We start from the raw sequence: 24,606 nt of genomic DNA, 5'->3' as shown, positions 1-24,606 counted from the left end.
TAAAAATGTCCTCTTAGAGGAAATCTTTACCCTGCCTTTCTTTTTCTTCGGGCAATATCTCTTTTCAAGCTTCTCCACATGTGTAGTGGTTTCTGGTGTAAGTGGTCCTGAAGATCCTTCAGAGCCATTTATACAACTGCTAGAGTCATCTGAGCTCTCCGTGCTCACTCTCTTGAACGTTAAGCTGGTTTCTGCCTCTGTAGAAAGAAACCGAATCAGAATTTAGTATCAGCAGTTCTTGACTGAACACTACAATGATAGAGTTATTTATTATTATCATTATACATAAGAAACAAGGCCAGGGGTTGGCAACCTTTTTGACAAGAAGTGCCAATGTCTATTAACAATTAAAGGTGCTGTAAGAGATTTTAGCCATTCTAGAATTTCCACAAGCTAAGCCATTGGATTAGCCACGCCCCCCCTTTCCTAAACTGTGCACTCAAAATATATCAAATGAGCTTTATTGAGACAGATATTGAGCAGAAACTGTTGTCAAAATCAACAGCAGCAAAATAGCACCCTCAACTGACAACTGTTATAAGCAGCATGGTATAAAATTGGCTTTAAGCTTCAGTAATTCGCTGCAACTACAATTTTATGAGAATGCCCAAAATTATTGACAGGCTAAAGCGTCACTGACCACAGACACATTTTTGTTTGCTGTTTACAGAGTCTAGAGTTATCAGAGACCAGTGAGATATCTCACGACACTTATTTCATTAATATTTTTAAGGGAGTAGGAGCATTTTTTGCATACTTTCCATAAAAATAAATAAAAGAAATGTATTACAGCACCTTTAACATGAATGTCAATGTTTCTTAATAGTTTGGTATATCCTCCTTCAGCTTTAATGACAGCATATACTCAAGCTGACATGAACAAAATGTGATATTCAGTGTTATCCCAGCATTATTTAAGAATGTTTACCTGAGAAACTTTGTACGCTTCAATGGAATTATCTTGAGGTAATAATCAAAGGAGGGAATATAAGGAAGAAACAAAATCATTTTTTTAATTACTTCCATTTGTGATCTTTGCCCTGGTTTTTTGTTTTCTATCAGTTTAGTTGCATTGATATCAAAGGGATGGTTCTAGACCTGTTTAACAACCTTGATTAACAGTCAAAGCTTCAAGCTAGAGAATTGTAGTTTTTATTTATTTTTTTTATCCAAACATCTGTGTCATCGGCAAGAACATATTGTAGGTCATATATTCAATATGACATAATGTGTAAATGTGGTAAATTTAACCAATCAGGGAATTAGTTGGATGTGGTAAGATCTTGCCTGAACTGGTATAAAACTCATATAAGACGTTTGTTAGAAGACTTCTTTTGATTGGGAGACCTTTTCTCAGTCTGGTCTCGTGTTTAGTTTTCAAGAGAGTGTGTCAAGTAAAAAAAACTTCCATTCCATTGCTCTCAATCTAGCTGTTTCTGAATGCAGATTTGTTAAAGCCATGTTCATGTTCTCTTTCAGATTAACGATTTTTATTGATTCACATATTGAACATAGAAAAACAAAACATATATACACAGAATCAACAATTAACCCCCACTATTAACCCTCCCCCTCCCAATCCCCAACCCCATCCTGGCCCCCAACAACATCCCAGTGATCATACATGATTACAGACACACACACACACACAAAATATAATAATCACACATCCAGAAAAGACAGATATCTGCCCCATTTCTCCACAAACAAGTTAAACTTTCCCAGTCTTCTAAATGATCCTTCTTCAAAGGCCACCACCCTCCCCATCTCCAAGCACCACTCCTGAAATGAGGGCACTCCAGCCAACCTCCATCCCCTTAAAAGTATCTGTCTGGCGATCATGACACTGGTTAGGACCCAACTCTTTATGACTGCCCCATAGCCCAAAATACAGAGTCTGGGGCAAAATGATACCCGAGTGCCCAATACATCACACACAAAACTCTGAAACTCCTGGATCTTAACACACCCCCAAAAGACATGGGTTATGTCTCCATCCTCTGACTGGCATCGCCAGCAGGTGGGTGTGACTTTAAGACCAAGCCTATACAATCTAGAGGATGTCCAAAAGAATCGATGTAAAATCTTGAATTGCATAAGGTGCACCCTTGCGTCTCTAGATGCAGACTTGACGTTTTTTAGAATCCTAGCCCATTCTCCCTCCTCCAATACCAAGTTTAAATCTTTCTCCCATAATCTCTTGAGAGAAGTTGAAGCTCCGTCCCCCAGACTCTGAATTAGCAGGGAGTAATACACTGATGCCTCATGACCTTTTCCAAAAGCAGTAGTCACCACTCCCAGAGTATTGCTGCTTTAGGGGGGTGTATGCTACTCCCAAAAATAGTACAGAGCAAGTGGCGCAGCTGTAAATACCTAAAAAACTGAGATCTGGGGATCCCAAAATGTTGAACCAAATTTTCAAAGGATCTCAACACTCCACTCTCATATAGGTCACCGAGTGTATTAACCTCCCTCACAATCCACTTTGACCAGCAGAAAGGGGACTTATTAATACATAATTTGGCCACAAGCTCAAGGCAAAATTTAAATAAATATCAAAATTAAACAATCTTTTGTCCATATCAAGAGCAAATGCGAGATAATGGGGTGTAACTTAACTTCTCCAGGTAGTTCGATAGAAATAGGGGCAAGAAATAGGGGCAAGAACTTCCTTTTCAATACAAATCCAGGGAAGGGCTCTCTAAGGTGGAAGTGATCACTGAGCCAAATGTCTGAGACTGAACGAATAATAATTAAACAAAATCTTGGGTAGGCCTAGCCCATCTTTGTCAATCGGCCTATGCAGTTTACTGAAATGTAATCTGGGATGTTTCCCATTCCAAATGAAGGACTTCGCTATGCTATCAAATTGCTTGAAATAAGACAGGGGGACATCTATAGGGAGAGACTGTAGCAGGTAGTTGAATTTTGGAATACAATTCATTTTAATAACATTAACCTTCCCAATCATCGATAAAGGTAATGAAGCCCACCTGCCCACATCGCTTGAAAACCTTTTTATTGAAGGGAACTAAATCACACAAATTTGCTGGGAATAAAATGCCCAAATACTTAATGCCCTGTTTGGGCTACTGGAAGACGCCCGGCTGAAAAGCCATTATCGGGCAGTATGCTGTCAGAGCCAAAGCTTTGGATTTAGACCAATTAACTTTGTATCCCGAGAACTTAGAAAAGGAATAAATAATTCTGTGGAGGCAAGGCATAGATCTAGAAGGGTGGGAGACGAATAATAGAATATCATCAGTGTAAAGCAGAAGCTTATGCGCCACACCTCCCGCCACAACCCTGCTAATGGTTCCAGGGCAAGACGGAACAATAATGGGGAAAGAGGGCAACCCTGCTGGGTGCCCCCGTCCAGAGTAAAATAATCTGAAATTAATCAATTTGTTTGTACTGCCGCTACCGGGTGTCTATAACGTACTCCCAAACCTGTACTTTTCCAAAATCTTAAAAAGATAATCCCATTCTACCATATCAAACGCCTTTTCGGCATCAAGTGAGATGGCAACGACTGGAGTCTGATCATTCACCACTGACCACATGATACTGATGAAACGCTTAATGTTATCAGAAGAGCTGGGGCCCCGAATAAACCCCACCTGATCTATATCTATAAGAGATGTCATAACTTTACTTAATCGATTAGCCAACATTTTTGACAATATTTTAATGTCTAGCTGGATCAGGGAAATTGGATGGTAACTCTTACACTCGCTTGGATCTTTGTCTAAGAATCAGACAGATCCGGGCTTATGTCATGGTTGGCGGAAGCTTTCCATTCTTTAATGATTCCGTATAAATTTCTAGCAAAAGTGGAGCCAGTTCTGCAGCATAAGATCTAAAAAACTCAGCAGCAAATCCATCTGGCCCCAGAACCTTGCCTTAAATACCTCGCCAAGCTTCTCCAAGGTTATCTCAGAATCAAGAGAATTTTTTTGCTCAGTCGTCAGTTTAGGGAGTTCTAAAGGTTCCATAATAAAAATATCACCACCAGCAGATTTCACTGAGGAAATGGTAGAAAAAGACCCTCTCTGCTTTAAATGTCTAACCAAAAGCTTCCCTGCTTTGTCCCCCATCTCAAAGTATGACTGTCTTGCCCTGAATAACCAAAACTCCACCTTCCGTGACAAAATAGTATTATATCTGTATTTCAATCGGGTCAATTCTCTGAGGCCATCAGGCAACATTTGGCGCTTCAGCTCTGCCTCTGCACTTTTAATATTCCCTTCCAACTCCACGAGTTCTTGTGCTTTGGATTTTTTGATGAATGCGGCATACTGTATGATCCGACCCCTAAGAACCACCTTAAATGGCTCCCAAGCCACGCCCACAGAGGATACTGAGGAACAGTTGGTCTTCATATAAACATGGATTTCAGCCTTTAACAGATGTTGGAAATCAGGATTTTGCAAAAGGTATACATTAAAGCGTCAACTATATGATTTCTTTTTCTCCATACGTGGCAACACCTCTAAACACACCTGGGCGTGATCTGAGACTAAGATGTTTCCAATTGAGCAATCAACAACAGATGAAATGAGGGACTTAGATATATATATATATATATATATATATATATTCTAGAATAAATCTTATGGACTGATGAAAAGAATGTATAGTCCCTACCAGATGGGTTCAGAAGTCTCCAGTTATTTGTAAGACCAAGATTTTCACACATCCTGAGAAGCGTCAGTGTTGCTCTAGGGGGCTTGCACACTTTTGCTTCACTATGATCAAGGACTGAGTCCATCAATAAATTAAAGTCTCCACCCAATATTATATCATGAGGGGTGCCAGCAGCTTGCAACATCCCTTCAAGATCTATAAAAAAGCCCTGATCATCAGCGTTAGGTGCATAAATATTAGACAAATATCAACCTTTGCCCCTGAATTTCTGCTAAAACTATAATGACTCTTCCTAATTTATCTTTACTCTGTTTGAGCCATTTGAATTGTAGATGTTTACTTATCAATGTAATAACTCCCCTGCTCTTATTTGTGCCAGCACTAAAGAAAACATGCCCACCTCATATCTTCCCAAATTTTTCAGCTTCATGCGGGGAAGGATGCGTTTCTTGAAGAAACACTATATCATATTTATTTCTGTTTAAAAAAGAAATAACCTTCCTACTTTGCCTCAACCCATTCACATTCAACATGGAGAGAGACAATCCACTCATACAAACATTTTACATTTTTATATATTAGAAAAAATGGACTGTGTGTCAAAATTATAAAGACCACATTCCAACATTAATGCAATAATCAAACTTCGAACTTCCCCCAGAACCAACCAAACAAACAGACATCCCTCTAAACTCAAACAGTCCATGTACACCTACGAGAGCCCCCGCGACAACTCTGTCGTCGGATTGCTGAAGTCCAAGGTGTTTCTATACAAATTTTGTGAGACAGAATTACATAACAGAAAAAAATCTATACAACAAACTCCAGCCAATAGGCAGAATAAACACAAAGAACGTGTAGATTCATCCGCATAACTGTCCCGAAGGAGTGTTCCTCCACAAAACAAACTCCAGCCTCTAGCGGAACCAGCAAAAAAGAAAGAAAGAAAAGCCGTTCAGTTTCCTCGGACAGTCAAACAAATGTTCAGTGAGCCGGCTCTTGAGTGCAGCAGATGACCTAGTCCTGCAAAAAATACTCCACAAAACAAACTCCAGCCAATAGGAGGCACAAGCACAAAGAACGTGCAGATTAATCCACAAACTGTCCCGAAGGAGTGTTACTACACAAAATAAACTCCAGCCGCTAGGCGGAACCAACACAAAAGAAAAAAAAAGGCGCCCAGTTTCCTCGAACAGTCAAGTGAATGTTCAGTGAGTCAGGTCCACTTGGCTGAAAAGTGAGCGCCACACAATTACTCATTCCACTGACTTTATGAAGGACAATGCTTGTTAGGGTCAAGTAAATATTTTGCGGCCATCCTTAGTATCTATTCTCAATTTAGCTGGGAAAATCAGTGCAAACGTGACCTTCCGTTGATGTAAGAGATTCTTGCATTCCTTGAATCGATCAGGTTTCTCTCGTTGAATTCGCAAAGTCTGGGAACATGAAAATGTTGTGGTTCTTCCAAGAAAGACTTCCTTTGCTCCTCGTCTTGCATAACATGAGATCTTTATCGGATGATCTCAGAAATTTGGCCAGAATTGATCGGGGCCTGTCTCCCTCAGTGGATCTCCGAGCCAGAACCCTGTGAGCTCGCTCGATTTCCAGTTTATGGCCTGTTATGTCGAGCAGACTCGGAAAGAGCTCGTCCAGAAATTCCACCATATTCTGACCCTCTGCTCTCTCAGGGATTCCAACAATTCGGATGTTGTTTCACTGGTTACGATTCTCAAGGTCTTGCAACTTTTCCCAAACACGTTCCAAGTCCACATTGGTCGCTAGCGGATTAGCAGCTAATTCCCTCTCAGATAACTCCAGATAATCAATCTGCTTCTCAACATCCGACACTCTTGTAACCAACTCAGTGAATTTCGTCTCCATGGCAGTGATCGATCGACATATTACAGCAAGATCCTCCAGGTCTGCAACGACTTTCGTCAGCATTGCCGTCATGTTCGACAGTTGACACTGAATCTTTTTCCACCACACCGTCCAAATTGAGTCCCAGGCTCGAGGCCTCTGGAGGGGCTTCAGCTTTTGCATGTAAGTGTCTTTTAATGTCTCCAGAGCCCGAGGATTTTGAATTCTTTGACATATTGTCTTCCTAGGACAGTTAAGAATCAGGGTATATAGAATCTCACCGGTTTATGACATAAAAAGTATTAAAACCAGCAAAGTGCGCAAAGCTCGCCGTTCACACTTCCGAATCTCGCATGGCATCACGTGACTCTCCTGTTCATGTTCTCTTTAAGAGAACATGACAAGCGCATCCATAAAATACAACTGATATCTGGTAAACAAACTCAAAAGCAACACTTAAGATAAGGGATGGGCATTTTGAGTAATTTTGTAGTCGAATACTCTTAACACGTAAAAAAAAAATAAAACCTTCAACTTTTGAACCTGTTTTTCTTATGAAAAAATTAACACTATGCATAAACAAGATCTAGATTCAAAAATGAAAAAACAAAAAACACATTTGCACTCAAACATAGAAACATACTTTCCAAGTCTTCTGAAGGAATACAATCACTAATTAACGGCAGAACTTTCTTTTTGAGAGAACTAACGGCAAGATTTAGGTGAGAGAAGCAGTTTTAATGACGCCCACAGCAGGCAAAGGCACAAAGGAAAATCAAACTGCAATACTCGAGTAGTATTTTTACTAGTCGAATATTTAATGATTATTTGTGTACATTCCTACTTACTATACTACTATATGTAACAATGTAATATATATAGTTACTTTAATGGGAACCATGCAGTATATGTTATAAGTTACTCTTAAGCCCAAAGAATGCTTCGCTCCGACATGAACACAAATCTCATCATTAGCAGAGTGTGCGAGCACTGAATGAGCGCAGCCCGATTTTTCTAACCGCCAACTTTGAACACGCAGAATGCACATGTGAGTTGCATAACATTGCTACTAGCATTAGTGGGTCCACAATGTGGCAACACTTACATTTTGAGCCATTGCTGTTAGGAAGAAGCGCTAGAAGATGTAATCGCTGCTAAACATCAGGAGATGAAGGTAAAAACAACAACAGTGGCTGTGCAAGTCAAGAGAGCGTTTGAGGAGGTCAGGAGATACCTGCATTTGTATACCTCGAGTCTGCGCACAGTTATATGGAGCATACTTTGACAGGCTCGCGTTTGACTGTATGCAGAGTGTTCACGTCAAATTGGAAGTATACCTAGGGCTTTAGAAACAATATTTCCCAACACTGCAAATAAGAACAGCAAGCCATTAGGTGCAACAGCATACTGAAAAAGAAAACATTGTAAAAGGTGTCAAAAATGAGAGCTAAAAGCATTAGCACACTGCAGAAAGAGATAGACTGGAAGCACTGAGAAATCAAAATGCAGTAGGATTAGGATGCCTGATGCAAGAAGGGGCATGATCCAGTGAACCTCCCAAAAAAAAAACAATTATATAATTTTCGTAGGTTAGACTTCCTATGAACTAATTCTATTTTTCTGAATTTGAGCTGAATATGCACTGAAATGTACGAAAAACTATTTGGGTGATTAAACAAATCTCCTATTATAAATGATAACTGAGATGCTAAGGGCCTAATAAGACAAGATCTAAAACAGTGAGTGAGAAATGTTATGACAGTGTATATAGCAAGCCTTTCCAGCCCCCACCCTGCATTCCTCCAAATTAATGCTAACTTCATTTCCCAGGCCGAGATGTATGCAATGCATCAGAAACTGAATAGCACTGTTCCGCTCCAAATTATATTTGATTAATAAACACCTGCAATAAAACTGTATCAGTAAAGACACTGTGACTGCAAGAGCAGTTAGAAGACATAGAAAGCCTCTCTGCAAATGTCAATAGATTTACTATGAACACAAAGTTTGGCATTTTAAGTGATCAGAAAGATAAAAGGTTTTTGGGACAAAGTAATTAGGAAGGTACCTGGGCAATATATGGACACCATCTGTAGCAGTGGAATCTGAAAAAACAAATGTGTATCAAATCAAAATAAGCATGCCAAAAGTATTATTTAAAATAAAAATGTCAACAAAAAAAATAATAATATTAAAAGAGATGTCACTACAGGTAAGCACTACATATGGCTGATCCTAAGATAAAAAGCTATACAAATAATTAAACTACATGAAAATAATTCAAGTGACAGACTGTTCAAAATTAAACAAGGTTTGTGCAAAGTTTTCATTATTATTAGTTTGTACAACTGTATAACTATGGAACTATGAACAAGGCCACAACCTGAATATAAGAGTATACAGGACAAACATCAAAGAGACAAAGCAACCCAACAGCTCTGCATACTTTAGAAATGTGGAACTGAAATTTAAGGCAAGTAAAATGCTAACAAAGTTTCAGTTACAGTCATGAATCATTATTGTGTCTATAGAGCATTAATGAAATGTCCTAAATTTCCTCAAATCATCAAATGAAACCTAGAAAATAAATACGTTTTAAACAAATGTCTTCTGCCCTGCTTATATTAGAGAAACCTGTTAGTCTACATAACCATAAAAATGCAGACCTCTAATCTGATAATTAAGAACTTTCTACAATTGAGTATTCCACAATATGTTTCAAGCCACAGAGAAAACAGTTCCACCATCACCTTAGTACTAAATTCAATTTTTTTTAAAATGGGTGATAAAATCATTGAGAAGTAAAAATTTAATTGAAACTAGAGGTATGCAAATCTTTATTAAATGAGATTTTGCGCAGTCATATTAAACACTTAGAATTGTAGTTACATAAGAAAAAAAGGTCTGGCATTCTCTCACATTGCAGTTCAATACTTAATATCATTAGTCAACTGTAACCCCTCCAGTATCTTTACATTATACATAATCAAGGAGGTCTTAAGTCGATAACAGAGGTCAACTATCCAAAACTCACCAAGGAACTTGCAGACACTGGCATGGTAGAGAAGGTTGACAACATCAGGGTAGATATCTGGAAGATGTTTAAGGGACAGAAGCCTCCTGAGTTTAGAAGAAAATGCCTTCCGGTGGAGTTGAGTCAGTTGCCTCTCCTCTGAGAGAGTGGTGGGCCGTAGTTCCACCCGATGCTCCTGGAGGACCTGGTCTATGAATGTGCCCTGAACCTGAGGAAACAGCACCTCTTTCACCACCAACATGGGAATGAACACCGCGCCTGCCCTCATGACATGGGGAAAGGGACATTCGCGGCTTTCAATGTACTTCTGTAGCTGGCTGACAACCTTTTGAAGAGCCATCACCACATCTTCACCTTTCAGCCATATCTCCCTCATTTTGGACCCTTGGAGGCCAGAGATTCTCTGAGTTTTGCTTGGATGAGAGACTGATTCTCTAAGGTCCTGTTTGGATAACCAGTCCTTAAGCTCTTGACATGGAGTATGAGTAACACAGCGGTATAAGAGTCTACAGAGGGACTGGTGAAGCTCCATAAACTGATGATGGGCATGTTTGCTGCTACTTATGATAGGCTTTGCCTCCACAGGAGACTGAGGAATCTTGACAGATTGGGTTTCTGGAGCTTTCAGGACCTCAGGGATGACTATCTTACAATTGGACAATTTTAGGCAATGAGGGGAGATTTTACTGAGAGAGAATTTGGTAAACGAAGGTGCCAATGGAGGTTTTGAGGGCAGCAAATGAACTGGAACAGATTCCACATTCTCCTTCACAACTTGATCTGTCTTGCATGGGGCTGGAGATTCTGGCTTTTTAACTAAGGGTGGATAGCTTTCTTCTTCAGAGTTACTCTTTATCACAATATGACAAGGCACAGAGCCAGACATACTTGAGTTCAACTTCCCTTGCTCTTCTTTGACCACAGAATGATGACCCTGATGATTCACCTCCTCAGTGATGCTCACTTTCATTTCAGATTCATCTGGATCCAGTTTTTCTTTTTTGATCGTCACAGTCTCTGGAATTTCAACTGGACCATTACTGTTAGCTGGTGACGTTTGAGCTTCTTGTTTCAAGCTGAGCTTATTTTCACCTGAATTTGGTTCTACATCACTGTTTTGAATTTCTGGCTCTTGTTTAAGCTGTGTATCTTCAGGCTGTGGCTTTGGACTTTTTGAGTCACCTGGTGGAGACAACATGCCTGTAGCTTCAAAATAGATTTTATACGGAGCCAAGCTAAAAACTTTATTAATAACTGGCATTGGTGGGAAGGATGGTGACTGAGGCTCATCTGGCTGCTCATGGGTTGTATCAGTATTTTGTTTTTTCCTAGGTATGTCAATTTCACTACTGATTCCACATTCCCCTCGGTGTCTTTTAGATAATGAATCACTGTTGGGTGAATCTGCTACACAATGCCCATGAGACTTGGGAATGTTGCCAAATTCTTTGCCACCATCTACAAGTGAGCCAGTTCCAGCCATCTCTGAGAGCTCACGGCTAGGCCTCTCAGCAGCAGTGTTATTGAGATATCTGTAGTGGGCCAGTGTGGGTTGGAAAGCCCCAGAAGTTCCAGACTGTCTACAAAGCTCCCGAGGGGAGTCAGGTGTCTGCATCCTTCGTATAGAGAAATCAAGAGGTCGCTCTGACTGATGCATGGGGAAAGGTGGATGTGGCCTCTCATGCAGGGATGCTGGGTTACTATTTAAATGCACTCCATATGGATAAGTGGGAAAGTTCGTGATCAGTGGATGACATGGGGGGACAGCAGAGCAGGAATTTGACATATTGTTCAAATCAGGCTGTGGAGAATGAATCTCACCCATGTGACCATGCTGAGCCTGCTTGTCTGTAATAAAATCGGTATCAGCTCGGTAAGCCTCAGTGCCATTCTGAGGGTAATAGACGATGGGACATGGAGGCATCTGTGTGTATTTAGAAACGCGAGAACGATCCTGATATACCTTGAAAGGAACACCACGGTGTGTTAATGTCCCCGGGTCATAGGCAGGGGGGAGACCCTTGTATATTTGTGAGGGAATTGGGGTATGCTGGCTGTACTCTGATGTGGAACGAATGAATGGATATGTAGTGTTATAGGTATAGCTTCTATGATGTGGTTCCATTACAGGAAGTGACCTCCTGGGCCCATCTGATCTGATCCCTTGGTAACCCTCTGTGTTTCCATCCTTTAAAGGTACTCCCTCCACACCATGTTCCAAATGCAACACCCTCTGCTGTGCCAAAGCCTCTTGGCCCTGTTTATGCAGGTAAGCCAGATGACTGAAATGTGCAGCCCATTCATCTTCATACATGCGAGGAGACATCCTTTGTGGCCCATGTTCCATGACATAGTTATGGCTTGCAGTACATCCACGCTCAGCGCAGCAGGGGCTATGACCATACACGGGTCTTGGAATAGCCAACCCAACACAGTTTTCTGTAGCTGTAGAGGATATGCCTGACCCTCCAATGTGACCCTTGGGAACAGCCACTGGAGAGATGACTCCAGCAGCTCTGGGGCTGTGTTGTCTAGGACTACTGGCATAATAGGCCAACCTTTGCTTTGTTGCTAACTCTTGCGGTACAGCAGAGTGGCCACCATCCACAGGAAAAGACATATTTTCAGGCCTGTAAATGGCAGATGAGTGAATCCCTGGGCTCAATCTATTTCTTACGCAGGTCTTAGAAGGGCCCCATGAAGAGGGAAAGTCAAGGGCATCTTGTCCACTGAGAGAGTAAGAGAAGTAGGTCCTGCTGATTGGTAGAGCTTCGTTGTGGGAATAGTGGGGTAGGCTGTCTGCTTTGGGGTGTCCTGCACTGACTACTGTCCCCATGGTTCCTTCCATCTTTCTTTGAACTAGAGGGTCGATGAAGCTCCGTATCTGCTTATTGCTCATCATGGACTTCCAGCTGTGGCTTGACCCAGCTTAATCATAGCTACACAAGGAAATAAGAAGAAATATAAACATTAGCTTTTAAGTTAGGATCTGATGGTTTTGTTTCTTAATTTTAACGGGATCCTTCACCCCCAAAAAATTCTTACAAGGAACACAAACAGAGATGTTAGGCAGAATGTTAACCTCGGTCAGCATCTTTTTTCCGTACAATTGAAGTGAATGGTGTCTGAGGCTAACGGTATGTGTCCACTGGCACATTTTGAGTTGAGCTAAGTGGGTGTTTTCAATTCATTCCTATGAGAATCGAGCACCACGCTCGCATGGGGATTGTGGGATTGACAGCAGAGCAGAGCAAGCATTGAGGGTGTGAAAATTTTAGAAATGTGAGAAGCAGAAAATGGTGGGCGGCAGCCAATCACTTTGAAATTGAAGCAGTAACGTCTGTCATAAGTGCTTCAAAATACACACACTGAGCTCTTTATTACGAACACTACGGTCCTAATAAAGTGCATACATGGTCTTCTGCTGTTGTAGCCCATCCGCCTCAAGTTTCGACATGTTGTGCATTCTGAGATGCTATTCTGCTAATTGCAATTTTACAGAGCAGTCATCTGAGTCAGTGTTTCCCACAGGATTTTGTGAGACTATTGTGGATGGATCTCTGACTCTCTAGGAGGGTCCAGGGGCATGCTCCCCATAATAATTTTTTTTACATTTTAAAGTTAAATGCATGAATCTGGTGCACTTTGAGAGCAAAATTATGAAGAAATTTGTGCTCTTGTAAATAATTTTGTGCTCTAGTATTAATTTAATCATAAACACATTGGTTGTATAGATATGAATGGTGATTACACAGCAAAAAAGTCACACCCACAAAGCATAAACGAGACGGAGTTTAACGCAGTTCACAAATGGTCAAAACACAAAATCAACGAGAGCATACATTTCAGCCAGGGCTCGACATTAAGCATTGTCATGTGCTTGTCCTCCGGACAAGTAAATTGGTCATTCACTTGTCCGAGTAAAAAAGTTACATGTCCAGAGAGAAAAAAGGACATTTAAGTTACATGCTCAAGTAACATGTCAAAAACATGTCGTATATTTTACTAAAATTATGACCGTTGCCCAACCTAATAGTGTACCTATGCAATCAACTCAATTCTCTGCGACAGAAATGCAAACTGCACTGGGTAGGGGAGAAGATGTTGTCATATGATAATTATTTTATGTCATATATGATAGTCAAATAAAGAAAAGTCTCCATCGCCACGAGTGCTCATAGTTCTATGGAATGCGGTCTACTTTTTCATCATGTTATTGCAGCAAGATCTACCATGTACAATAAAGGCTATACATTATCACAATACCAAAATTTCAGTAGTCTGTAGTGAAATTTGACGATTCTCAATACCAGCTTCAAAACCAAATAATAACACTAACTAATATGTTAATTATGGAAGAATATTCTTAAGTAATTATTCAAGACTAGTAAACAGTCAGTAATAAAATAACAATAAAAAACAGCAATGAATAGAAATAGATTAAAATAATAGAACATAAATACAAATTAAGAAAATTCTGTGCTTTTTTAACAGCTTTAAAAGTTTTTAACAGCAGTAGGCTATCAAGTATTCAAGTAAACATTTAGAATAAAATGCAACATAAAACTACTACTGGTCTTCAGTGTATGATTATAATACATTAATACTTTTTAAAGCTACTAAAGTTACTCAGTCAAGAACAGTGAGTGTTTTCTCGTTTTCTTAGACAGCAGCAGGTCTATTAGCTTACATTTATACTTAAGTCCGACATTTTAATACAAATCTGCCTTTTCTCCGCTGTATACATTCAATTTAGACATCACTCTCTATTGCATGAATACCTCACCAAGACGGGCATTTTGGCAGAATTTTTAAATGTATTTGTCCGTTCAGGCGCGCATTAGCACGAGCATATTCGGAAAACACACGCATGCACTGCCTGTCAATCAAACAGGGCGCAGCTGTTACTGGATCACTAGCGAATTATAAAATGACGTGCTCTTCATTACTTTCAACAGCAGAATAAGAATATTAACTTTCTAATAAGTGACACAGGCCTAGGCTATCACAAATATAGCTGGTTGTTTTTGTTATTGACGTTTTAATCAGTCTGCTTGTCCGGTCGGGCAAGAAAAATTATCTTTCACTTTCCCCTTCAAAAATCCATTTGTCCAGGATAAGCGTTAAGCTGCTGGTAATAACGTTAACGTTAGTTCCCTTACAACTCAGTACACTTGACATTGCATAGCTAAGCATATGGGGAGTGCCTTCTTACATGACCTAGTTGAAACCTCTCTACAATAACGCTAATATTCTAATACTGGCTATGGTGTTTGAGCTCTGCCTGTTTTGGCACGAAACTGTCTGCTATAAAAACAGGTGCACGAACACCATTTCCTCAGAATTTCTTCCTTCAAGACAGCGATCATCTCTTGTCTAGAAGCCCTCTACCTTCGCCATCGATATACACAAGTCAGCGGGCGGAATCTTCACGGGAAGACTTTCCGCTCCCCTGCAGTGCTCCGGCGAACATCACACCGCCTCGCCGCTTGACGCTTTGCTGGTGAATGGGCCTCAGCATCCTGATTCCCCGCAGCCCTTCGGCAGGGTTTGTGTATCCTTACAAACCAACTGTATATTGTGTATTGTATATCGTATGATATAAATATAAATATATATTAATTTATATATTTATATATCTAAAAGAGTCACATACATGTTCGAGTCTTTTTAAAGATGTGCGAGAGACACATCCCACCGTCAGATCAGCCATGGAGACAGACTGTCCTCACTGTGAGGGCATGAGTCTCAAGACGCTTCGCTCGTGAATCACCCTCGTTCTGAGGGACGATTCAGCCTCACATGCTCTCCCACCTGCATCTTCTATGCTACCTGAGGATTCACACAAGGAGGCACGACTTTGAGGTGGTCCTTGTGGCGGCATACGCCCCACGAGCCCCTCAATCTCTACGAAGCGCATGTTTTCCGATACACTATGTGCGAGACGAGCTCTAGCCTTCTGAAAGAGCGGGAGGCTTCGTCTCGTGCAGCGGTTCTGACGCTGGGGATGAAAATGACTAAGTCATGACTCTCGCTGCATCAAGCGAGTGATTAGTCGATGATGCTGCCACCCCTCCCCCAGCAAGGGAGATGAACGTGCACGCGCCACAAACAGGGAGATGCTCCACGTCCTTACAAGGGTGGTCGAAGAGCTTCACCTTGAGTGGTCTCCCCCAAATGAACCTGAACAGTCTTGCCGCAATGGCGGTGCTCTATGTATTTCAAGCCAAGCTCATCAGGCAAATGGACAAGAACGGCTTCGATCCAGAGACATTCAAAGAGCTCCACACTGCTACAGACTTAGCGCTGCATGCCACGAAAGGCCATCGGCAAGTCCATGGGCAACTTGGCAGTTCTGGATCGACATATATGGCTGACCCTCACAGAAATGAGTGATAAGGAAAAAGCCACTCTATTGGATGCTCCAGCTCTGTGAATAAAGTTGCTGAGCGTTACATCACGACTCAGCAGCAGTCACAGGCTATGAGACACTTTACGCCCAAACGGAGTATATCACAGCCGGTTCGCCCTCGCTCTGTTTCGAGCCAGCGCCCAACTAAAAGCCCCATACCTGCTGCCTCACCACCACCTGCATATCAGCACACGCAGCAAAAGTGCTCCTGACAGGCACAACCCTTTGAAGCGGAAAGCAGAGCCTGTGGTTCCCTCTGGGTCTGATCTAAAAAAGGCTCGATTGGAGACACAAACACTGTTCCCCATCTCCCCACTTCTGTTTGTCAGGAAAGGAATATTGTTATGCACAGTATTGTTCAAAATGTTGTTTCTGTGTCTTGCACTCAAATAAAAGCAATAAAAAATGCATTAAGTGCAAAAAAGAATACAGCATTCATTGCAAATGCACGAGATGCTCACACATTCTCAAAAAAAGAGCCATTTTCCTCTTCAAAGCACACACATTATGCACAACCGCTCTCCTATAGTGAGTGTCGCATCATATACAGTGAGCAAACCAATTTGCCCATTACGCGGATGCATGGGGAGCCCTAATGGGTATTTCAGAATGGGTGCAAAAAACGATCGAACATGGTTATACTCTTACACAGTTTCGTCCGAAGACGCGCCAGTGTTACGAGCCGAAATACACAATCTCATCGTGAAAAACGCAATAGAGATTGTGCCAAACTGTCAAGCACAAAAAGGGTTTTACAGCCATTATTTTCTTGTTCCAAAGTAAGACGGCTGACTTCGGCCGATCCTGGATCTGAGACATTTAAATCACGCACTCATAAAGCGGCCATTCAATATGATTACTCAGAAACAGATATTATCACATGTACAATATATAAATGGCATATATAAATCGCCAAGGCGGAATTCAGGAGACTTCTTCCTCAAACTGTACTGAGGATTTGGGAAATATACGGCAAAGCAGAAATCAAACTGTACTGAGGATTTGGGAAATATACGGCAAAGCAGAAATCAAACTGTATTGAGGATTTGGGAAATATTTGGCAAAGCAAAAATCAATCCATTTGCCTCAGTGGAGAATGCCCACTATCCCCTCTAGTATTCGAAGTTCCAAGCCCCGCTGGGAACGGACACAATGGCACACAGATGGCCGGCGAAAGGCAAATATGCGTTTCCTCCAGTATGTCTTATTCACATATTTTCTCTCTCAGGCGCAAGGCACAATCTGGCATCCCCAGCCCCAGCTGTGGAACCTGCATGTGTGGCCCCTGAACAGGGCGCACTACACATGGCCCCTGAACGGGGTGCACTACACATGCCAGAACTGACGTGTTCAGTCATGAACACCACTTTACCGGCCAGAGCACAGTCCACGAGACGCCTCTACGCACTAAAATGGAAGGTGTTCACTGATTGGTGTCTCTTAAATGGCAAGGACCCAGTAAACTGCCCCATACATGAAATTCTATTATTTCTTCAAGAGCGATTAACGCAGGACTCACCCTGTCAACACTCAAAGTGTATGTTATTACCCTGGCTTATGAGTCGCAGGGCAAGACTTGCCCAATTGGTGTTAAAGCACACTCAACTAGAGGCATGGCCTCCTCATGGTCATGGACGAATGGTGTGTCCTTACAAGACATATGTTTTGCCTCTCTGTTCAGAGCACTTGCTATTCATTGGCCAAATATATATATATATATATATATATATATATATATATATATATATACTTATGCCCTTCCCTTTAAGTATGGGCTCCCCATCATTTGCACAACCGCCTGCATTCAGGCCGTTATAATTTACCATAAAGTCACATGCACTTTCATTATAAATAAACTCCCTTACCGACTGGGTTCAGGAGTTAATTCACACTATATGACTATAGTTCATATATTCGTTATGAGTGCTCTCCTCCTGGCCAACACGAGGATCACTCACTGCGGCATACTCATGTCGGTCGTGGTTCCACAAGACTGCAGCGCCATGTTTCCTCTCTGGGAAGTAATGTCGTGTAGTGTGGCGTGATGGGATGCGATTCTGTTCCCCATATGGGTAGCTATGCAAGGTCAAGTGTACTGAGTCGTAAGGGAACATCTCGGTCACGTACGTAACCTTGGTTCCCTGAGACGAAGGGAAGGAGACATTGCGAACACTAGCCAGACTACAAGTTTTTGAGGCACGAGCGATGCGCTCCTTGTTCTCTGTCAGAAATTCTGAGGAAATGGTGTTTGTGCACCTGTTTTTATAGCGGACAGTTTCACACCAAAACAAGTGGGGCTCAAACACCATAGCCAATATTAGAATATTAGCATTATTGTAGAGAGGTTTCAACTAGGTCATGTAAGAAGGCACTCTCCATATGCGTAGCTACATAATGTCTTGTTCCCTTTATCTCAGGGAACCGAGGTTATGTACGTAACCGAGACGATAATTAGTTCCAGTGCGTGTGCGAGCATGCGCGTGCAGGTGGTCAGTCAGTCAGTGCTGACTGACTGGGAGTGAGAGATGCTTTGCTGAAGCAATGGCACATAACACAAAGTTAGAGATCTTTTATGTTATTATGAGAAGTGTAAAATTATTTTTGGTTCATTATGAAAATGTGGTGGGCCACCACAGTCTAGGTAATTAATGGAAAACTGAGTTACCGTATACTTTCTGTTAGCTCAAACCAGTCTGGCCATTCTTTGTTGACCTCTCTCATCAACAAGGTATTTCCGTCCGCAGAACTGCTGCTGACTGGATGTTTATTGTTTTAGGCACCATTCTGAGTAAACTCTAGAGACTGTTCTGTGTGAAAATCCCAGGAGATCAGCAGTTATATAAATACTCAAACCAGCCCATCTGGCACCATCAATCATGCCACGGTCCAAATCACTGAGATCATATTTTTCCCCCATTCTGATGGTTGATGTGAACATTAACTGAAGCTCCTGTTATGTATCTGCATGATTTTATGCACTGCACTGCTGCCACATGATTGGCTGATTAGATAATCGCATGAATACGTAGGTGTACAGGAGTTCCTAATAAATTGCTCAGAGTATGATGATAATGCTAGAGTTCTTGCTGGATTCAGTGCTTTAATCACATCATTATGTTTAGCCTAATTCAGTCTTCAAATGGTGATTGCATGCATACATTGTGGCAATACTGTGGCAGGGTAGGCAAAAGTTTTAAGTAACCAATGCCATTAAACTGATCGAAGAAATTCACTATTCATATTCAGCAATGATTGATTAATCCATGAGTAAAACCAACACTGTTTGCATACTTTAGGCATTCGGAAATTAAACTAGCATCTTTCCAACTGTAATCGTGTATATATAAGATAATATTATTGCTTTTTTACTGAAAACTGTGATAGACAATACACATTCGCTTTACATATTACAAACACACCCGAAGTGACAGCTCCCAAGCCAATGGAAACATACAGTAACATTCTCCTAACTAAATCTACTCTTGTGTTCCCACAGAAGATAGTCATACAGGTTTGGTTTGGAACAAGATGAGGTTGAGTAACAGATTAGAATTTTCATTTTTGGGTGAACTATCGCTTTAAGTGAAATAAAGAGTTACACATTGATTTGAACGATTAACTATTTATACTTACAAACATTCTGTATATTCTCCTAGCTTCAGCTCTGTGGGTTATTATCTTAATAAGCAGTACCTTCCTTTCTGTGTTTTTTTTTTTAAATACGCCTCCTAACAAACTATTTTTACACGTCTTTATGCACTTTCCACAAGTATCATGTGACAGGCTCCCCCATACATTAGGAAGAAATGCGTGAGCGGTAACCACAATAAAATGAAAAAAAAAAAAAAGCAGGCACACCTTTCTACTTCACAGCAGTGGGTGCACCTTACTTCCTTTGTGTGCAAGAGTTTTTTGCAGCTTTGCACAGATAAGTCAATTAGGTGTGAATATACACAAATGTTCAAAAGGTGGAGTGCACTATGAGTTCAGTTCAGTAAGGTTGGAGGAAATAAGATTTCACTAAATAAGGTTAATATTAAAACAATTAAAACAATATTTAAATATTGTAATAATGAGTATTTTTATTATTAATATTTTGTATCTGGTGAATGTAAAATATTGAACAATATGAAATAATAGGATAATGCAGTGGTTCTCAAAGTATGAGGCATGCCACCGCTCATGCAAATCTCTTTTTACTTTTACACATTCACAAAATTTATGACAATACTTGCAAGAACCAATGTGTGCAATTTTTGTTTCTCCTGAAGCCTTGTTTATACTTTCGCCTGGCGCTGCACCACGTCCTGTGTGCACAGCTCTCAACGGCCTGAGGTTTTTATACTTATGAAGTGTCATGTGCGCTCACTACACTGCGCTTATGTAAAAAAAGACATTTTCACAAGAATTTAAGTAGCCTATAGCACACAAGTGATATGGACGACTTTTATGGTGCTTTTGGAACTTGACAATCCTCTAACCCCTCAATCTTGTGTTTCAAGGATGAGAAAAGTTATACTCGTTTTAACTAGAAGAGTGAGTAAATTATGGCAGAAATTGTTTTGGGGCACAAAACACTTATATTTTTGTTGGATGTTTTACAAGTATATAGGCATTATTAATATGTTTTATGTATTTATGTAACAGAAAAATTATACAGAAAATAATAGAACAGTTTGACGTTCACTCAAAATAAAAAAGATTTCAATGAAGAGTGTAACTTCTATGCAAAAATTGAAATTTTTTTTTTGTGACATTAAGTTGGGAAAAAATGATGTTAATCTTTTAAAAGTATATCTTTTTTAAACTTGAAAAATGGGGTGGGGGTGGAGAGTATGAAAGTTTTTTTGTTTGTTTCAAAGGGGGCACAACCAAAAACTGTTGAGAACCACTGGGATAATGCATCTTGAAACTTGAAAACCTTGTGACCTTTCATACTTGCCTGTATAGGCAACATATAGCATATAGTAGCTATAACATTCCCAGAGTCCCTCTACCAAGGGAGAGCCTACAAGGTTAGCAAAACTAAGCAAAACACAGCGGTACACTGGTGAGAAGACCAGAGGCCATTCTTTTTTAATGGATGTCTATGGAGGAGATGCTTCAGTACGCTGAATAAACTGCTTCTGTGGGGAAACAGCTCATCACTTAACGAATTGACCACCTGTCCGTTAATCTTCCACATGTTTTACACTAAACAATCCTTTTGGACTGAACTATGTGTTGAAATTACTACAATACAATAGCTGTTTTAGCTGTTGTAACACTCTGAATACGGTTCATTTTCGTCAGAGCCATTATATGATTGGCTTAGAAGACTCTCATGATCCAAGTTGACTGTTATGCTCTCTCTTATGGTAAAGCGGTGGAGGTTGATATAGCAGTATAAAAGAATCTCTGACCATTCCCCCCAGTGTTGCTCCCCTAGGAGCCATGAGAGCATAATGATGCTCACAGGAGGGTAACGTGGGTTCAGAGTGGCAGTCAAACTGGGATTTCAGTGCTGGAGACAGTCCCCATGTGAGGCCACCCGGGGGCCTCAAAGTGATGAAATAACCCATAACATCTTTCAGCACACTATGGCTGTGTGTCAAAACCTAGTTTGCTACCCACGCATACAGCACTTTTAAGCATTATAAGAGCATGCTGAATTTTGACAGCATTTTCTGTGATGTGTTGAACATTGCTGTTGTAAATTCACTTGTCCCCCAGGTAGTTTTCGAGCTGCTTGACATCAATGAGGTTTGGTCGATGTAAGAATTATTTGAGATAGTCTTGGATGCATATGTTGTATAAAAATACAACTGTCATGGATTATATATGTTTAATTTCCAGCTATGATTGCAAATGAAAGACTTAGCAATTGTCTCTTTTTTGGAAAGAATGCTTCAAATAAAAAATAAATAATAAAATAAATAAATTATATATATATATATATATATATATATATATATATATATATATATATATATACGTACACACACAAAATACTTTAAATTTATTTATTTTATTTTTTTTACTTTCTTTACAAAAATATATATATATATATATATATATATATATATATATATATATATATATATATATATATATATATATATATACTTTAAAATGATAAAAGACAAAAAAGCAGCTTAACGTACTGATCTTTATTCCACACTGTCAAATTGAGGACAACACTCTATTGTGGGTGCGAGGCGGACATGCAAATATATTCATGCAAATACATTTTAAGAGGAGAGACCATTTTGGACACGCTTTTTGTAAGTGTTCTGGTTAACTTCCGTCAACATTTAGTTAAAATAAAAACTTTTGTGAAATTTGGTTTAAAAAAAAAAAAGCGGCCGAGACCACCGAGCGCGAGACATTTAGACGGGTCATCGTGATCCAACATACATTTTAAAAGACTTCTATTTGTTTGTTTTTACATAAAACGTCTGACTGTAAGATGAGATAAATGACAAGCGGCAATTCATCTCACTTGGTCTCCTAGTCCAATGACAAACCCGTGAGAAATACAATTTTGTCAACTTTTATCAATGAACTGATGTTCGCTGATCAAAGGAACATAAAATTAAAGTTTGTAGGTTATTTTGTTTACTTTTTAATCATTCCAAAGCCATTTTTATTCGTCAACACTCACCTCACGCTCTGAAATTCCTATCCGTCCCCACCAATCCATGACAACTGAAACATGCAAAAGTATAAACCAAATGGTTTGGAAGCGGGTGAAATGTTTTATTTTTTGTTTTATTTTTACCGGAGAACAGAAAGCATGCTTCCACGGAAAAGCTACAGCATATTTTGCAAAAGGTTTTTTCGATTAACAGTCGAGGTACATCGGTTGCCGGACGTTTAGCCAATCAAAAGGCGACAAGAAATAAAAAAGGCGTGGCTTCGGAACAGAGGCGGGCAGCATGTGTGAGTGTTTTGTGAGAGATTTCAACAACAAAAATAAAGGTACGTTGTCATATTTAGCTCACAGTATAAGCATATCAATTGAAATGGTTGCAGTTTAGTAATAAAATATTATTAGGTCTACATAAAAGAGTTTTATTTGGCTTGATTTGAAATGTTCCAAAGAGCATCTTGTGTGCTTCAATAGAGGCAAGGAAATCTGACATTAACATGATCAGTGTCACAAATTTGCGTACATTTGAATAGTGATAAAAACAATAGTGCAGAATATTAAATATTTCATCTTATTTCTTCATTTTTTTTTTCATCATCCCCAAACTTTAAGTTTATTTCCAAGTAAAAAAATAATAAAAAAATTAAAAAAAAAACAATCCCAGATTTTTAAAGTTGTGTCATACTTTTGGACATTGTTGTATATTTGGTTACACGTGGAGGAATATTGTGTAAGCCAAGCTGCAGATTTATGGTTTCCTTTAGAACTTACTAAACAAAATCATTAAACATGTTTAATAGCAGATGGTGTACTACTTAAAATTTTGCATTTAAGATGAACTCATGTAAGGAAAAAACTTAACTCAGTATGGTTGCTTGGCTAAATGAACAGCTTGTGTCAGAAGGAATGAAAAAGGAAGCCATTTACTTCGACAAACTGGACTCCCGTCACTTCCTGGAAGATGATGCAATTTTGGACCTGGCTTTTGTTGGTTAAAGTGATATTACAACAGACTAACAAGGTGGAAAGTGAAATTGAGGACCCCTTTAAAATTAAACCAATATTGAAAACATGTTTGATTAGAGAAAGGGGGAAACCAGTGAAACACCTGTGTTTGTTTGTACAGTATATGCCATCCAGTTCTACCACTTGATGTTTGGTTTATGTGATGTACTTGCGAGATTAATAAGGCACATTATTTTCACTGGTACATTATACACAAAGTTTATTTACTCTTGAGTCATGATCTGAATATGCCTCTTATTAATGAGTCACTAACCTCTTCACATTTATGATATCATATCTAAGTTGTAGGAATTGTGTTTGCTCAATAAACAAGTGAACTTCTAATTCAGTAGACAATGTTCAGTAGATGAGGAAAACTGCAGAGAAATGTGGTAGAATAAAGGTAATGGTACAACACTTTCAAACAGGTCTTGGTCTTTTGTTCCTCATCTGACTCAGACGTGATCTAACAGCATATTTTATTTTATGCCCAACTGAATACTGGCATTTTTCCACGTGTCTGTCTAGAGGAATGTAATACTTCCCTTTTTATCTATCCTGAGACAAATGTTTCCAGTCATCCTGCTAACCCTGACAAAATTGAAGGACAAGAGATTATGTTGTCCAAAACAGAATATAGAACTAAAACTGAAAATCATGATGTAAGAAATTGATACCAAAATGTTAAAGTGTCAGACACCAAAATGACCCCTTGGAGAACATTTATCTTCTAATGATCTTAAAAGAATGTGTTTTTCTTCATTCCTTTTGCTTTTGACTTATTACCTGTGGCACATGCCTTTTCTGTCTGTATTAGAGACTAAATGATCATTTTTTTGTTAAATTGTATTGTCTTGGAATTTTCCATGAGAGATGAATAAACAACCCTTTTCAAACAGAAGAAATGTGGCTGGAGTACTTTTCAAATCTCTCTCTCAGGACACTCAGTTTATACCATGCAAAGAAGGCGTTTACCACTTTCCCATGCATTAATCAGTAATTCTTTAATAATAACAA

The 24,606-nt window shown here is 39.8% G+C and overlaps 1 protein-coding gene across 1 annotated transcript; it reads right to left on the bottom strand.

Annotated features, from left to right (window-relative positions):
- Positions 1-24,366, bottom strand: LOC127455992 (uncharacterized). Its single transcript, XM_051724245.1, has 4 exons — positions 22,597-24,366; positions 9,542-12,480; positions 8,576-8,612; positions 1-197 (listed from the first exon to the last, which is right to left on the bottom strand). The coding sequence occupies exons 2-4, from the start codon at positions 12,441-12,443 to the stop codon at positions 146-148; spliced, it is 2,991 nt and encodes a 996-aa protein (XP_051580205.1). The 5' UTR covers positions 12,444-12,480; positions 22,597-24,366; the 3' UTR covers positions 1-145.
- Between the last annotated feature and the right edge of the window lie 240 nt (positions 24,367-24,606).

The sequence above is a fragment of the Myxocyprinus asiaticus genome, chromosome 18, assembly GCF_019703515.2.
Source record: "Myxocyprinus asiaticus isolate MX2 ecotype Aquarium Trade chromosome 18, UBuf_Myxa_2, whole genome shotgun sequence".
Classification (NCBI taxonomy): Eukaryota; Metazoa; Chordata; class Actinopteri; order Cypriniformes; family Catostomidae; genus Myxocyprinus; species Myxocyprinus asiaticus.
This window is presented reverse-complemented; position numbering and strand designations above follow the sequence as displayed.